The sequence below is a fragment of the Megascapheus bottae genome, chromosome 16 (assembly GCF_031878675.1).
Source record: "Megascapheus bottae isolate mThoBot1 chromosome 16, mThoBot2.hap1, whole genome shotgun sequence".
In the NCBI taxonomy this organism is placed as follows: Eukaryota; Metazoa; Chordata; class Mammalia; order Rodentia; family Geomyidae; genus Megascapheus; species Megascapheus bottae.
In genome coordinates this window covers 36,652,785-36,670,035 of record NC_143524.1, presented here as the reverse complement: position 1 = coordinate 36,670,035, position 17,251 = coordinate 36,652,785, and the positions used below count along the sequence as shown (strand labels likewise).

At 36.9% G+C, this 17,251-nt stretch overlaps 1 protein-coding gene across 2 annotated transcripts in view; it reads left to right on the top strand.

Annotated features, from left to right (window-relative positions):
* The window catches only part of Usp47 (ubiquitin specific peptidase 47), a 76,140-nt gene extending 59,492 nt beyond the window's left edge, over nucleotides 1-16,648 (top strand). For both annotated transcript variants that reach the window (XM_090348144.1, XM_090348145.1), the window contains 9 exons: nucleotides 1,277-2,054; nucleotides 7,186-7,361; nucleotides 7,642-7,722; nucleotides 9,309-9,424; nucleotides 10,085-10,203; nucleotides 12,387-12,517; nucleotides 13,864-13,911; nucleotides 14,001-14,131; nucleotides 15,174-16,648. In XM_090348144.1, the coding sequence (XP_090204270.1) occupies nucleotides 1,277-2,054; nucleotides 7,186-7,361; nucleotides 7,642-7,722; nucleotides 9,309-9,424; nucleotides 10,085-10,203; nucleotides 12,387-12,517; nucleotides 13,864-13,911; nucleotides 14,001-14,131; nucleotides 15,174-15,348 (1,755 nt within the window). In that variant the 3' untranslated portion in view covers nucleotides 15,349-16,648. The remainder of the gene's footprint in view (nucleotides 1-1,276; nucleotides 2,055-7,185; nucleotides 7,362-7,641; nucleotides 7,723-9,308; nucleotides 9,425-10,084; nucleotides 10,204-12,386; nucleotides 12,518-13,863; nucleotides 13,912-14,000; nucleotides 14,132-15,173) is intronic.
* The last annotated feature ends 603 nt before the right edge of the window (nucleotides 16,649-17,251 follow it).

Genomic DNA, 17,251 nt, shown 5'->3' with positions numbered 1-17,251 from the left:
ACTACTGAGCAGTCTTTTATTTGTGACATTTAATAATTTTATCTTTTTAGCAATAAACCCTGCAGAATTTGTTACATGTATTTCATTTTGTTTTAAATCCTTTTATTGAACTGAATTTATGGCTCAAGTGATACAGCCTAAGCATACGGCCCTCAGTTCAATCCTAGAACCACCAAAAATCAGAAAACAGAAAGTTTTCCTATGGAAAAATTCAAGCATACATAAAAATAGAATTATATAGATAACCCTCTATGTCACTGTCATTCCGTTTCCGCCTATCAATTTCTGATTTACCTATATTTACCCACCCCCAAAGATTATTTGTAGAATATTCTGTGTCGTATCATTCTACCTATAAATAATGTGAACATAAACATCTTCATTTAAGAACTGTGTAGCTGGGCACTGGTGTCTCACATCTGTAATCCTAGCTATTTAGGAGGCTGAGATCTAAAGATTGAGGTTCAAAGCCAGCCCTGGCACGAAATTGGTCATTTCCAATTAACTGCCAGAAAACCAAAAGTGGCACTGTGGCTCAAGTGGTAGAGTACTAGCCTTGAGCTGAAGCACTCAGGGATAGTGCCTAGAGTTCAAGCCCATGACTGGATAAAAAAATTTTTTAAAGTTTATTTTTTGTTTTATTTTGTACTTTTTGTGTATGCTCATCCTACAGCTGGGACTCAGGGCCTACGTATTGCGCTCAGAGCTAGTGCTCTGCCACTTAAATGACACCATTACTTCTGGCAATTTTTCTTTTTTTGGAAATAGTCTCACAAATTTTCCTACCTCTGCTGGCTTCAAACTGTGATCCTCAGATCTGAACCTCCAAAATGTGATAAGAATTATTTTTTTAATAACAACATTATATATCTAAAAAACTTTAAACTAGGCATCAAAATCTAGATTATAAATTTACTGGGTAAAGTACTTTATTTCATAATAGTTTCAAGGAAGCAAACAAGCAAATATGCAACAGGAGAATGTATAGCACAAAGTAGACATTCTCAATATATTAAGAACTTTATTTGGATCCTGCCTTAAATCATATTGGGAAAAGGTTTTATAAGATAACCGTGGAAATTTAGATGATTTAACTTAAGGCTTAATTATTGTAGTTTTATGGCTGGTTACAAAAGCATGAGTTCTTAATATTTGTTTTATTTAGTCACAAAGTCTGAATGTACTGTTCTTTAGAAACTTCTCACCATTACCATGATGAATGAGAATATCAATAAAATTAGTGGATATAAAATGACTCTTTGACTTACTGTTTTAGGTGTTTGTTGAAAGTTCTGAGACCTTGGATTACCAAGTGGCCTTTACAGAGTCTCATTTATGGAAACTCCTGGATCGACACGCAAATACAATCAGGTTATTTGTTTTGCTACCTGAACAGTCCCCAGGATCATACTCCAAAAGGACAGCATACCAGAAAGCTGGAGGGGATTCTAGTAATGTGGATGATGACTGTGAAAGAGTAAAAGGACCTGTAGGAAGCTTAAAGTCTGTGGAGGCTATTCTAGAAGAAAGCACTGAAAAACTCAAAAGCTTGTCTCTGCAGCAGCAGCAAGATGGAGACAATGGGGACAGCAGCAAAAGCACTGAGACAAGTGACTTTGAGAACATTGAATCACCTCTCAATGAGAGGGACTCTTCAACATCTGTGGATAACAGAGAACTCGAGCAGCACATTCAAACTTCTGACCCAGAAAATTTTCAGTCTGAAGAACGATCAGACTCCGATGTGAATAACGACAGGAGTACAAGTTCAGTGGACAGTGATATCCTTAGCTCCAGCCATAGCAGTGATACTTTGTGCAATGCAGATAGCACTCAGATCCCTTTGGCTAATGGTCTTGATTCTCACAGTATCACAAGTAGTAGAAGAACTAAAGCAAATGAAGGAAAAAAGGAGACATGGGATACAGCAGAAGAAGATTCTGGAACTGATAGTGAATATGATGAGAGTGGCAAGAGTAGGGGAGAAATGCAGTATATGTATTTCAAAGCAGACCCTTATGCAGCAGATGAAGGTTCTGGGGAAGGACACAAATGTATGTACTTCAAAAGGAAAGGGCTCCTTGAAACACCTCTCTCTCTCTCTCTCTCTCTCTCTCTCTCTCTCTCTCTCTCTCTCTCTCTCTCTCTCTCTCTCATTGTCTTTCCTTTTCATCAAAGTAATAGTAAACAGTATTTATAGCCTCTGAGGTACATTAGACAATAATTGTACCAGACTCTGGTGAAACAAGTAGTAAAAAATGATAAAATTTAATATTAGGGAAGAACTATAGTATAGGAAAGAATTATGGTATAAGTAGTAAAAGTAAAACATAGAGGAAGAATTTAAAAAATAATATACTCTCTTCTACATAAGTCCATATGCTTTGAAAAATTTGATATTTGGTGCCTCACAGGAATTTTTTTTTTTTTTTTTTTGGCCAGTCTGGGCCTTAAACTCAGGGCCTGACCACTGTCCTTGGGCATTCTCAAGGCTAGTGCTCTACCACTTGAGCCACGCCACCACTTTGAGCTTTTTCTATGTATGTGGAATCGAACCCAGGGCTTCATGCATGCTAAGCAAACACTTTTACCACTAGTTCTCACTCCAGGCCCTCACAGGGAAATTTTTATTTATAGATCTCTCTCTTCCATCCCCGTTACAAACAACATTTCTAAAAAGTCCATACTTAATTTTTACTTTTATTAGGTTCTGTTTTAGTGGTTTAGTTTGATTTGGTGTAGTTTTTTGGGGGGGTCTTTTGTTTGTTTTTCTGTTTTTCCTTCAGGGGAAAGGGGTTTTGTTCTTGTTTCTTTGTGTGTGTGCTGCTAAAGCTCAAATCCAGAGCCTCTTGGATGTTGTTATCAACTTGACCACTAAACTATACCCCCATCCTTTTGAATTTTTACTTTGAAATAACACCAATCACCATAAAAAGTAGTTGTGAATTGCATAAATATAAAAAGACGGAAGAGATTTTTTAGTGTTGGCATTTGTAAAAATGATACCAAAACATACCAGCATTATAACATTATGAGACTTTCAAAAAAAACAACTATTTTGGGGGGAGGGGAGAGGATAAGGGTCATGAGGCTTGAACTCTGAGAGCTGTCCCTGAACTCTTCAGCTCAAGGCTACCGCCATAGTCACACTTTTCATTTTCTAGTGGTTAATTAGAGATAAGAGTTTCATTGGCTTTGTAGTGCCATGTCTGGCTTTGAACCTCGATCATCAGATCTTAGCCTCCTTAGTAGCTAGGATTACAGGTGTGAGCCACCGCACCCGGGCAAAAAGAACTTTTGAAAAGAACTTTAAAGAACCTCAAACCAAACTAGCCATACAATAAGCAAGCAAGATTTTTAAGTGTAAAAGGGAAATAACTGAAAAATGAAATACCTTTCATTGTTCTTTAAAAAGTATTATGATTTTCCCTTACTGTTAGCTATCAGAATGGGTATTCTCAAAACTTCTCTGAACTCAATGAGGGAAATACTGGTATCATCATTTGACAAATAAGAAAACTAAAACTCCTAAGAAATGATGACTTGGCTAGAAGTACATATGTAGATAGTAAACAGGACTAGTAAGAGAATTTAAGGACTTGAATTGAATGCAAATACTCCTTCTACGTTTAGAAGAAATTCATCCACACACCAAATTTTTTCCTAGTATATTCTAGATGTCAGGTCCTGTGTAGGTGTTAGAAATGACTGAAATACTAAGGTATCGCAAAATGGAGAATAGGTATAAAACCAACCACTTTTTTTTTTAAAACAGTAGTGCTGCCAAGCTTTTATGACTCACAACTATAATTTTAGCATGCAAGAGTCTGAGATCTTAGAATCAAAGTTCAAAGCCATCCTGGGTAGACAAATCCAAGAGATTCTTATCCACATTTTGTGGATTAGTTGGGGCTCAAGTGTAAGAATACAGCTATGACTGAAGAAGCCATAGTTCAAGTCCCCCAGTACTGGGGTTGGTGGGGGGAGGGCGGGGAATGCTGTGATGCTTGTAGTCTCAAAAGTCTGTTATTTAAAAGAAAGTAGTAGAGGACTATGCATAGAAAGTTCCATGCCTAGTTATAGGTTACTCATGAGATAAGAGATTAGAAAGATTGTGGTTCAAGGACAGTCCAGACAAGAAAATTAGTGAGATACCGTTCCCCCATCTCAACCAATAAGCTGGGCAGAGTAGTGAGTTACTAATCCAAGCTACAGAAGTGGGATAAGTAAGAGGATCATGACCTGATGCCATGACCTGTGAGCAAAAGCACAAGACCCTACCAGAAAAATAACTAAAGTTTAAGAAAGGATGGGTGTGTATGACTAAAGTGTTAAACTATCTGCTTGGCAAGTATGAAGCCCTGAATTCAAAATTAGTACCATCAAAAAAGCAAAGGAAGATAAAGTAGTAGAATAGCAGAATGAAATCAGTAATTAAGGTACATCAATGTTTTTTAAATAGCTAAATCCAAAACACTATATCACAGGACATCTGTACATTTATAGAAACTCAGAAATGAAAAGTGTACATTGGGAAGTCAAAGTAGAGACAGAAATTTGTAATGATGTGTTTATATTTCCATGGAACTTCTGCCTCTTATAAGGCTCATTAGTTTGTTATTTTAAAAGCTCAGTAGCATTGATGACTTTTTCACTGATGATATAATAGGCTAAATAGTTTAAGGTCAAAAGCTAGTAGGTTATACTATATACTCTATTATTTTGCTGGTAAGCCCCAACTCATTCCATAGCTGCCACCACTGCTCCCTCTTTACATCTTATAAAGTAAGTAGCCAGTGGCTACTGTACTTTCCTACCATACTCAAACTTCAAAAATACTGGAAAATCGAAAAGTAGCTCCTTTTTAGGAAAAGATCAGACAAGATCTTTTAGTTTGTTTTAGAATGATATGCTACAAGTTTTGACAGGATGGTCCAAATTCAGTAAGAATACTCAGAATTATAGTTGAAAAGTCTTATATCTATCTCATGATAGTTAATAAAATCCTTAACAGGGAGATCATTGGCCAGTTTAACCTCTTGTAAAAATTCATACTAGGTTAATTTACTATTCATTGAAAGCATAGTAAGCACAATGGTGAAGAGGATTCATGTAGACTTTCAGAAACCACACAGAAGGTTTAGAAAAACCCTGGAAAATGCTCATGTTTAAGAATTGGTTTGAAGATAGGAGGGATATTAACCAGCAGCTGTGTTTTTCAGCAGTCTGTGCTGACTTAATCACACTCCTCACAGACCTGAAAGTGGTCAATCACACTCCTCACAGACCTGAAAGTGGTCCTCGGAAAGCTTGGGGGTAATGTAGAAACATTGGTTGCTCACAGCATGGCTGGCATTAGTAGACAAAACAAAGAATTGAGTAAGAAGGAGTGATACTACACAGAGCATATGTGATAAACACACACAGCATGTGCATACACTGTCAGGATCAGAATTATGTCAGGGAGTAATTTGAGGTCATCCTGTCCTAGTGTGTTCTAGTTGCCATCTGGAGGTGGAATGTGCCAACAGGAAGGCCAAAGCAGGAAAATAGCAATTGTAGTACATTTATATTGAAATGTCTTTGTTTAGCTTTGTTTAACTTTATTCAAGAAATACGTGAGAGAAAAGAAAGGTCTTAAGGCATTTGAGGTTGAGTTATAAAGAAATGGAATGTTTCAGTTACTAGAGGTAGAGTAATTGATATACTGGTTATCTCTAAAGTGCTAAAATAATTATAGCCAATAGATTAAACTAATACTTTTTGTCAAGACTATACTAAGCATTACACACACTTAAACACAGAAGCCCAGAAACATATAAGGAAGTACAAGTACTATTATGTATATTTAACAGTAAAAGTACCAAGTACAGAGAAGTGAGTTAAGTTTCAGTCACAAATCCAGTATACAGAGAGGAGCCAGAAATACATTCAGGCCAGGCCTTCTACTCACTTAGTGCCACTTAGTGCCAATCTCCATTTGCTGCTGTTGGTGGTGGTGGTGGTGGTTGTTGAGCTTGAACTCTTGGCCTGGGTGCTGTCCCTGAGCTCTTCAGCTCAAAGCTAGCGCTCTAACACTTGAGCCACAGTGCCATTTCAGGTTTTCTGACAGAGATAAGGGTCTCATGGACTTTCATGCCTGGTTGGATTTGAACCACAGTCCTCAGATCTCAGTTTCCTGTGTAGCTAGGATTACAGGCATGAGCCACTGGTACCCAGCCCCAGTGCCCGGCTCCAATTTCCATATTGAACTGTATCAATAAATTAAACATTTGTGTCTTCCTTTGTGAAGCATCACTTCTAGAGATTAGGAGAGAAACCAAAATGGGAGTGATACTATTAGAAATCACTGTATGTGATTTCTAACACATAGATTTTTTAACAGCGTGAGATAGTTGTTAGGATCCTATGAGAAAACTAAAGCTCAGAATAGATACCCTATATGCAAACATTTATCAGACTAAAGTAACAGAGCTGATACTCAACCATAGGCTTTTGAATTTTAGTCAAGTAATTTTTCCATTACACTCAAGAAATTCATTACCAGTTTGGGAGTGTGGCCTAGTGGTAGAGTGCTTGCCTAGCATGCACAAAGCCCTGGTTTTGGTACTTGATTCCTTGGTACAGCATGCACAGAAAAAGGTGGAAGTGATGCTGTGGTTCAAATGGTAGAACACTAGCCTTGAGCAAGGACAGTGCCCAGGCTCTGAGTTCAAACCCCAGGACTGGCCAAAAAAAAAAAATCAATACCTTAATGGTTAGCATTAACCAAACCATATTTGCCAAAAGCTAGATTGTTATCATTAGGACATTGCTTCCAGTTTAGAAATAGAAACTTTAACCAAAAAATTTAACTCAAAAGATTTATTGTAAAGAAAATTCCTCACTTCATATATTCCTTCTAATTCATAGTGATCATATTTTCAGTTAATCATATTGATACTTGATGTAGATTTTGTGGAAAGACTAGACTTTAGTTTGAGGGAGCAGTAGGGTTAAGGAAGGACAACATGAGGTAGTGTGGTGGCTTTTGTATTCACCACTGCCAAAAGAGGAGACAGCTAAGTTAAAATCTTAACACAAAAGAGAAGTTTTTCCTATGTGCAATATAATAAAAAGGGCATGGTCTGTATTGTTTATACTGAAAAGTTTCTTTTTTGTGTTCATGTTTTGTTTTGTGCTTAGGGTTGATGGTGCATGTTGATAAAAGAATTACTCTGGCAGCTTTCAAGCAACATTTAGAGCCCTTTGTTGGAGTTTTATCCTCTCACTTCAAGGTCTTTCGAGTGTATGCCAGCAACCAAGAATTTGAGAGTGTCCGACTGAATGAAACACTTTCATCATTTTCAGATGACACTAAGGTTGATACAATTAGAGTGTTTTTAACAGATAGCTTTGAAAACACCTTGCACTGATGGCTGGTGGTTATTTGGGATGTTGGGGTTGGTTTTCTTCATTATCTAAAGGTTGTTAAATGTTAATGTGTCAGTTACTGTTCTAGGTGCTGGGGATTCAGAGGTAAAAGATGTATCTGTTCTCAGAAAGCCCTTAATCTCTGGGGGATTTGGAAACATAAGTAATAAGATGAGACTGTTGTTCTGCTAACAAAGTCCAGCTTAAAACCATTTTCCTAATTTACAGATCACAATTAGACTGGGGAGAGCACTTAAAAAAGGAGAATACAGAGTTAAAGTATACCAGCTTTTAGTCAATGAACAAGAGGTGAGTAATACATCTAAAGATATTACAAGGTTATTTAGTATATGTAACTAAATACATTAAGTTGGGTTTTTACTAGTTTTTTGTTATTATTGTTAATTGTTGCAGATTATATTGTCTCTGTTGCCATTCAGTTCTGCCCTTGTAGCACAGTAGTAACTGTAGACAGCATGTAAATGAGAAGAAATGTTTGCACCTCAATAAAGTTTTACTTGCAAAAATAGGTAACTGTGAATTTGACCCTCTAGCCATTGCATTCCCCTGCTCTAAAGTGTTCCTTCAAGGGTAGAGTGAGGCAACTGCTTCCTGTTTTGAAAGAGATCTGTTTGTGGTTGCTTGCTGGAAATTACCATATAATTCTTACTGTCTGTCAGTGAAAAGTATTAGTACAGAGTGTGTAACTACTGTATATGTCCAAAATCACCTCAGAGCACTCTCATGACTATACTTACTCAGAAATAATTTTTTTTTGTATGCTAGTACTGGAGCCTCATACTCGCTTGCTTTTTCACTCAAGGTTAGAGCTCGTCTCTACTTCTTGCTTTTTGCGGGGTAATTGGAGATAAGAGTCTCAGCTTTGTCCAACTGGCTTCCAACTATGATCCTCAAATCTCAGCCTCCTGGGTCACCAGGATTATAGGTGTGAGCCATCATGAATGCCCAGCTCAACAGATGTGACCTGTGGAGTTATTGTTTTACATGTTTCTTATGAATTTGGTGTTTGCGAGTAGTATGTCTCTTTGAGACAAGATATTTGGACATTTAGTATGCATTTCTCTGATTTTAATTTATCAAAGTGATTCATTGCCTACCACTGGTGGCCTGTGCCTGTAATCCTAGCTACTTAGAAGGCTGAGACCTGAGGATTGAGGTTCAAAGCTAGCTCAGGCAAGAAATTCTGTGAAATTCTTATTTCCAATTAACCACCAAAAAGCCAAAAGTAGAGCCGTGGGTCAAGTGTTAAGAGTGTTAGCCTTGACCAAGAAGGCTCTTTTAGTTTAAGCCCCAGGACCAGCATACACACCCAAAGTGGGGGCCAGGAATGGTACTTTCTAAATTGTGAGTATTTGGAACTGGAGGCCTGGCTCAAGTGTTAGAGTGCCAGCTATGAGTGAAAACGCCAAGTGACACTAAAAGACCCTGAGTTCAAGCCTTTGAAAGAAAAAATGGGCGGGGGGAGGGTGGGGAGAGTGATCATTTTATTATAAGAAGGAAATGATAGGCCAGGAGCACGCTAGTGGTAGAGCTTGTCTATTATGCATGAAGCCCTAGGTTTGATTCCACAAAACCACATACACAGAAAAATCCAGCAGTAGCACTGTGGCTTGAGCGGCAGAGCGGCAGCCTTGAACAGAGAGTGTCCAAGGGCAGTCTCCAGGCCCTGAGTTCAAGCCTCAGGACTGGCAAAAAAAAATAAGTGCATTATCCTAATTAATACCTCACACTGAGACATGGTGAGGAAGTTATAGACTCAATTTATAGGCCTAAAGTTGGCCCTTTGTTATCACATTGTAAAAAATAAATAGATGTCATCTTATTCCTAACCTTAATGTGTAATTCAAGCTCTTTGTTTATGTTTGTATTCCCAGCCATGCAAGTTTCTGCTAGATGCTGTTTTTGCTAAAGGAATGACTGTACGGCAATCAAAAGAGGAATTAATTCCTCAACTCAGGGAGCAATGTGGCTTAGAGCTCAGTATTGACAGGTAACCTAAAATTACAGTGTTATCAGACTGAAGATTGTGATCAATTGATACAACTGGTATGATTTTCTAATCCTAGAAGAATTTAATTTTTGTACTATTTAGACTTTATAAGGCAAAACAGTGGAGATTAAGCAACAATATTAAAATTGTTTGAAATCCTACGGAGGTTGTAAAATCTCAGCCACTTTGTAAGGACCTGAAGCCCCCAACAATAGTCCTCAGCACTCAGTAACCGGGCTAGAAGTCACTTTAGTAGCAGCGTAATGGCTGCTCTCCATCTTTGGGCTGACAGAGAGCAGCTCTGTACTTCACTAGGGCTAAGCTTTAAAGGTAAATAAATACCACATGAAGGTGATCATAACTGCACACAGATGGTCGTCACCATATGATGCCACCTTATGGTGCCCATTCAATAACTCCACACACAGGTGGTTGTAACCACACGCAGGTGGTTGAGCACGTTAAGCATTTTTACAAAAGCACAAACAAAATTTGGTAGCTAAGCTTACCAGTTTATTACAGAGGTTACAAAATTGGGAACGTTTCTTCTGGATTTTTTTCCTCCAGAATTTAATGACCTATTTTCCTTCATCAGATTAAGGTCCTTTTTTTAAAAAAAATAAGAATTTTAAATTGTAGTAACTTCAAATATGTTTGTAGGTTTCGTCTAAGAAAAAAAACATGGAAGAATCCTGGCACTGTCTTTTTGGATTATCATATCTATGAAGAAGATATTAATATTTCCAGCAACTGGGAAGTTTTCCTTGAAGTTCTTGATGGTATTGTCAATATTTTTTGTGGGCAAATAAGTTAGAAATACTCCAAAAGTAATAGATGCCTATAGGTTAATTTTTAATCAACTAATGAGTTATCAGGAATGTAATGCAAAACATAGTATTTGTTGTTAAGCATGGCTATTATGTATACTGACGTTTCTATCCCTGGCTTTGCAGGGGAGGGTGGTTGTTAAATTCCCTTGGGTCCTACATAACTACTTACGTTATAGTTTGGATTGTCTAATGTCTTTCCCCTTTCTCTAGGTACATTTTGCCCTTTAAATATGTTTTATCTCTGATTTTGAGAATATTATTTCCCTCTTAAATGACATTCCAATTTGAAAGCTGTTTTTAATTTTGCTATGTGGAAAAAGAATTGCTAATATTTTGTTGTTTTATGTCATTTTTTCATTGTGGCATTTTTTCTATTGAGGCTGTGATACTGACAATTTCTCAAGGATTTTGAGGACAGCTGTATTAGTTACTTAGGCTGCCATAACAAAGTAATAATACAGGGTGCATGGCTTAGAACAACAGAATTTCTTAAAATCATTTTTTAATGTGGTTACAGTTACATATATGAGGTAGTGAGTAAATTACTTCTTGCACATTGTTTCCCCTTCCCATCATTTTCTCCCAGTTTACATCCCTCTACCCCCTCCCAAAGGTATAGCCCAGGCTGGTCTTGAACTCATGATCCTTCTGCCTCATCCTCCTTGTTGGTTCTGTTCTGTCCCTTTTTCTTTTTTCTTTCATATCAAACATTTTATTATGTAGCAAAAGCAAGATGGAAAATCTGGTGGGTGATTACACTATTCAGACAATACCTCAAACTTTTAAACAAGCATAGAACATTTTAATATCAACTATACATTAAAGACAACCATATTTAAATGTACCCTTGATTAAAGGATGGTGATAATAATCAGTTACACTTATTTGTTTCTGACTTACTACCTTATTTTTCTTTATTTTAAATCAACAGTTATAGAAAAGAAACATTAGATCCTTAAAGGCATACTATTACATATGTATATTGACAAGGTCCTGCTGGTGGAAGTCAAACCAGCAAGGTTTATTGAAATTTCTTCATTGAAATGTCATGAGAATAGATTTATATATATTTGTTTGCTGGTTTGTTTTTGGCTATCCTAAGGTTTAAACGCAGGGCCAGGACACTGTCTCTGAGCTTTTTTTTGCTCAAGGCTAGTATTCTATCACTTGAGCCTCAGTACCACTTTTAACATTATTCTGTGTGTATAGTACTGAGGAATCAAGCCCAGGACTTCATACATACTAGGCAAGCACTCTAACACTAAGCCACGTTCTCATCCTCACATTATCATTTTAGAGCTCTTTGTGTGTTTATATGTATGTGTGTATTGGTACTGAGGCTTGAACTCATGATCTCGTGTTCTTGTTTAGCTTTTTGTGCCCAAGGCTGGTACTCTACTACCTGAACCAAACCTCCACTTTCAGATTTTTGCTGGTTAATTGGAGATAAGATTCTCTCAGATTTATCTGCCCTGGCTAGCTTCAAACCATGATCCTCAGATCTCAGCCTCCTAAGTAGCTAAGATTACAGACCTGGGCCACCAACATCCGGCTTCTTATTACAACAGGAATTCTTATTTCACATCTCTGGAGGCCAGAAGTCTGAGATCAAGGTACTGGTGAATCTATTCCTTCTAAGGCCTTATAAGGGAAAATCTATTCCATGTCCCTCCCTGAGCTTCTGGAGGTTTGTTGTCTGTCTTTGGCATCCTTAGGCTTATAGATGTAGCATCCTAGTCTCCACCTTCATCTTACATGGTGTTCTCCAGCAGACTCATCTACCCTCACTATTTGTAGTCTGTCTGCCTTAGGGCAGACTTAACTTAAATCTCAATATAGAGAAAAAAATACCATCACATTGTGAGGTACCTAGGGATTTGGACCTCCTGTTTTGGGGGGAGAGAAATTGTTGCACTCATAACATTGATCTAGAAGAACATCTGTATTTTTAACCCATTTTCACTTTGGGATAGTTAAAGTATTGTAGTTTTAAAAAAGGTAGTGGGAAGAAAGTTGGCTTTAGGGCCATCACATCAAGGTAAGTAATTTGTTAACCATTCTAGATTCTAACAGATTATCAACTCTTAGAATAGAATATGTTATAAAGGTATTATAATCTTGCATGTTCTTAGGGGTAGAAAAGATGAAGTCCATGTCACAGCTTGCTCTTCTTTCACGACGGTGGAGGCCTTCAGAGATGAAGTTGGATCCCTTCCAGGAAGTTGTGTTGGAGAGCAGTAGTGTTGATGAATTACGAGAGAAGGTAAGTTCATTTTAAACAAAGTAAAGCTGATACTTGTTTTTCTTGTATTGCCTAGTGACTACCAATCCCACTATTGACAGCGGGTTTTCTTGGTCTTTGGTATGCGCCTTAAATCATACCCTGGTTGATGCTCTGAAAACTAGTTTGGCTTCTATTCAAAAGTGGACGTTTACTTTCTGTTATTTGGATCAACTTTGTCCTAAGTAGTTAGGATTAGTTGGAAGTGAGTAAATGACTAAACAAACTTGAATGAAGAAAATCCAGATGAAGGTTTGTTCTGTGTTTTAGGGTGGGAACTAAAAATCTCTGCAGAAAGGGTGATTTATTCCATCAATGATATTCAGTAGGCATTTTGAAAATTGTATCTTTACACCAGACACTTTATTAAGTATGTTACAGGGATATAAAAGTTAGATAACAAGTTACCCAAGAGGATGGATAACAGGAAATCCGGAGGTAAAGTGGTAGGCAGGATAAGTGAATAAGGACCTATCTTTTGACTCAGATAGATGACTGAAGAAGGGTAAACGTTCTCGCATACCAGGATTTTCTACTAGTGTCATTTGGATACCAGTCAAATTCCTGCATCCAGTCACAGTACCCACAAGGGTATAGGATTCCCACAAGCAAGCAATTTATATCTTATTTATTTACATATATATGTGTATGTGCGTATATATGTAATTTATATCATAGGTACCTATACGTACTTTATGTCATATTTGCACACGTGGAAATATATGCACACATATATTAATAACCTCATTTTCCCATTTTCACTTGGTGAAGATTTAGAAACTGATAGCTGAAATTGCCAGTGTTGAAAAAATGGGTGATATGCCACGCATTTATTGTTAAAATTAATGGAACTTTTTGAGGCTTCCATTTGATACTGCCAATATTCCAGAAGCATAATTTCATGCCTAGAAATTTGATCTGTGAAGCTACTTTGCATCCCATTTTTCTGTTATAATATTACTGTGTGGAGAAATCTCATAAATACAGTTTTGCATACTTTAGAATTGTGTGAATGTATTTGTGTATATGTAGGAAAAAGATCTAGATAAAATATACTAAATGTTTCTAAGACATATATTTGTGGAATAAGCAAAAAAGAATTCTACTTTCTACCTTTTGGGGGAGGGCACTGGAGTTGAACTATGAAACTAACACTTCTAGATAGACATTCTGCCTCTTGAACACAAACTAGAGTCCTTACAAATTTTTATATCAAATGTGTTATTTTTTTGGAAACTAAGTATTTCTGTTAAGAGGTATCAAATGAAAATAACTTTCCAAGCAAACTTGTTTTTTTAATGAACTTACATAGACCTTATCTTTTACAGCTGACTGAAATCAGTGGCATTCCTTTGGAAGATCTAGAATTTGCCAAGGTAAAGCCCATGAGTGCTCATATCTGTGGATTGAGACACAATAATCGTGGTAAAAGGTTTGATTTATTCATTCATTCATCTCTTTTTAGGGTAGAGGAACTTTTCCTTGTGATATTTCTGTCCTTGATATTCATCAAGATCTGGACTGGAATCCTAAAGTTTCTACCCTGAATGTCTGGCCTCTTTATATCTGTGATGACGGTGCAGTCATATTTTACAGGTAACATTCAATGTTTTTGTTGCTTTAAGTGATAAACATTTTGGTATGCATGAATATCTTGTTTCCATTTCTTCATTATGGTTTTGATATCATTTGTCACTAACCAATATAATGCAATGAAAGTCATGTATTATAATTTGAAATCTTCTAATAGTCACATTAAAAATAGTAAAATTTAACAAACTAACAAATTTAACAAACTGACTTATTAATTCAATACATCCCAAATGTATGCTACTAAAATCTTTCAAAATCATTTATGGGATATATTACATTATCCTAAGTCTTACATTATTCTAAGTCTTAGAAATTTTACGCATTACACTACTCACACATCTTAATCTGGGCCAGACATATTTTCATAGACATGTATGACTAATGGCTACCATATTAGATAATATAGTTACAGAGGAAAATTTTAATTCTTAGGGCCTGGCAGATGTAGGTTGAAACCAAGGTTTCATTATTTACACAGCTCTTTGTCAAACAGTGATCTTTTTCCTGTAAGGTTATGGGGAAATTAGAGCTATTGCCTAGCATGTGGATGTTTAATGACATTAGATATTATGCTTTTAATAATGACAAGGAAAATATTTTTGTTGTTCTTGGTGGTGGTGGTCGTGGGGCTTGAACTCTGGGTGGGTGCTTTCCCTGAGCCTTTAGCTCAAGGCTAGTGCTCTACTACTTTGAGCCACAGTGCCACTTCTGGTTTTCTAGTGATTAACTGGAGATAAGAGCCTGGGTTGGCTTTCAATCTCGATCCTCAGATCTCAGCTGAATAGCTAGGATTATAGGTGTGAGCCACTGGTGCTGGCTATGAGGAAATTATTCTGTGCAATTTTGAGAAGTGAGCAATGTACTGGCATGACAAACATGTTAGAAATCTAGGATATTCTGATAGCTGAGCTTATATAACTTCCTCAGTGACAAATCAGATTATATTATCCTGCTGAGAAACATCAGAGTATTCAAGTTTGAATTAAAATAGAGGCAGGTGGCTGACTGGTCTAATCCACCATTCATATTTATATTTTAAATAAAGAGATAAAACAGAAGAAGTAATGGAATTAACAGATGAGCAACGAAATGAACTGATGAAAAAAGAAAGCAGCCGACTCCAGAAGACTGGACATCGAGTGACATACTCACCTCGGAAAGAGAAAGCACTAAAAATATATCTGGATGGAGCACCAAATAAAGACCTGACTCAAGACTGACTCTTTTAGTATAGCATTTTCATGGGGGATTTGTGGTTTTAATTAGATGGTTCACTACTACTATGTAGTGCCATTGTGGCCGGACATGGTTGGGGATAACCCAGTGATACCAGCACTGATTGGACAGCCCTTCACCAATCAGAAGCCCAGTGCCCAACGGGCGCTGTTTGACTTGGAATCATGTTGTGCACTATTAGTCAAATGTACTGTAAAAAAGGGATGTGCAAAAATAATAAAAATCCAAGCAGAACCTGCTACGATAAAAGGGGAAGGGGAATGAGCAAACTTCTTTAAATGCGGACAAATGTGCACATAGCTGCTAGTGAAACTAGCTTCAAACAGGATGCTCATAGCTTAATAATAAAAGCTGTGCAAAGGCCATGAGTGAATGAATCTTCTGTTTATTTCACTGATACACACATTACCTCATTGACAATTCAGAAGTAAATGTAACATGTCTTGACTCTTGGAAAGGAGCTAAAAGGAGCTGAAGAAAGAAATTCTTAGAACCAGCCATAACCCATAAAAGAATTGTGAAGCTGTGTTCTTTCTTTGTTTCATTTTTACAAAATGTTAAGAACATGATTCTGGAAAATATTTCAAAACGTTTCCCTTAGAGGGTGCCCAGCAGGTGGCAGCTCACATTGCTGTAGTTTTGTAATTATAAATGATTATACTTAGGTTCGGGGTGCAGAGAATATGTTTCACTCATTCGTTCAGCATGTAAATAAAATTATCCTGTTTAGTTGCCATAATTGCAGTTCAGCTGTTTCCCATGGTCATTCTCACATATCATTTGTTCTGTCCATGTGTACATGAAGAAGTTGAGCAGTTGATGTACATGTTGCACTCAGTGAGGTTCCTCAGTGCTGGGTCCCGTAGGATTGTATTTGCCCTTGTTAATGAGGTTTTTCTGTTCAGCTTCATTTTTTTCCTCTTTGTACATTTATTTTTGAAAATTTCAAGTTTGAATCTCCTAGTGCTTGTAAATCCTGTATTAATTAATTTTTAGAGTCAATTTGTAGCTCCATGTGGTTTAACCTTGCCAGGCATGTTCTTCCATCGTATGGAATGAACTTGCTACCAAATTGTGGTGCAGGCCAACACAGTCAACATGATTTCATTGCAGAGTCTGTTAGAATCAGCAAGCTTTTGCTTTGCTAATTGAAACCATTCAATACACACAACTCTACGTAAGTTTTGAGATTCTAATTTATAAAAATAAAAAGGTTTTGCTAAAACTTTTTCATGCAGATGCTGTTTACAACAATGAACATGCCAATAAAACAGTTGTTCATTCTGTTGTGTTATGTTAGTCATTAAACTTTCGTGGATGAAGAATCTGGGTTAAGAACAGATCTGTTACTTTATAATATTTTGTAAATGTATTGAGTAATTGTTTTTATGAGAAAGTATATAAACATAAAATTCATAAGAGGAATGAAAAGTGTTAATATCTTACTTTGAGGGGGAGCTATCAGTACTTCAGAATCAGATTCTGTCTCTTTGATGGATGATATAATAGGAAGTAGCACAAAGTTGGCTGTATGGTTTGCATACTCATTAAGAACTCTATATCTGAAAAGTCTCTTAGAATCAACAAGGGAAAAAAATCCTTTGTAAGGTATTTTTCTGTGTAAACTGTACAGCTTCCAGCAGTGTCTGCACTAGTTGAATTGGTGGTGTTCTGAAAGGAAAAATCTGAAATGTTTGTGAGGGAATGTCTTGTGGGCTCCTGGATTTGATATGAGGACAAATTGGTGGTGGCCTAGGCCTGTTTTCTGGAGATATGGGGACTAAATAACTAGGGATTGTTTCTAGGATTTACTTCTGGTAAGCAAAGGAGGCAGATTTGTATGCTTTGGTTCACCTTAAGAGTAAATGGCAAATTTTTCTGCTCCTC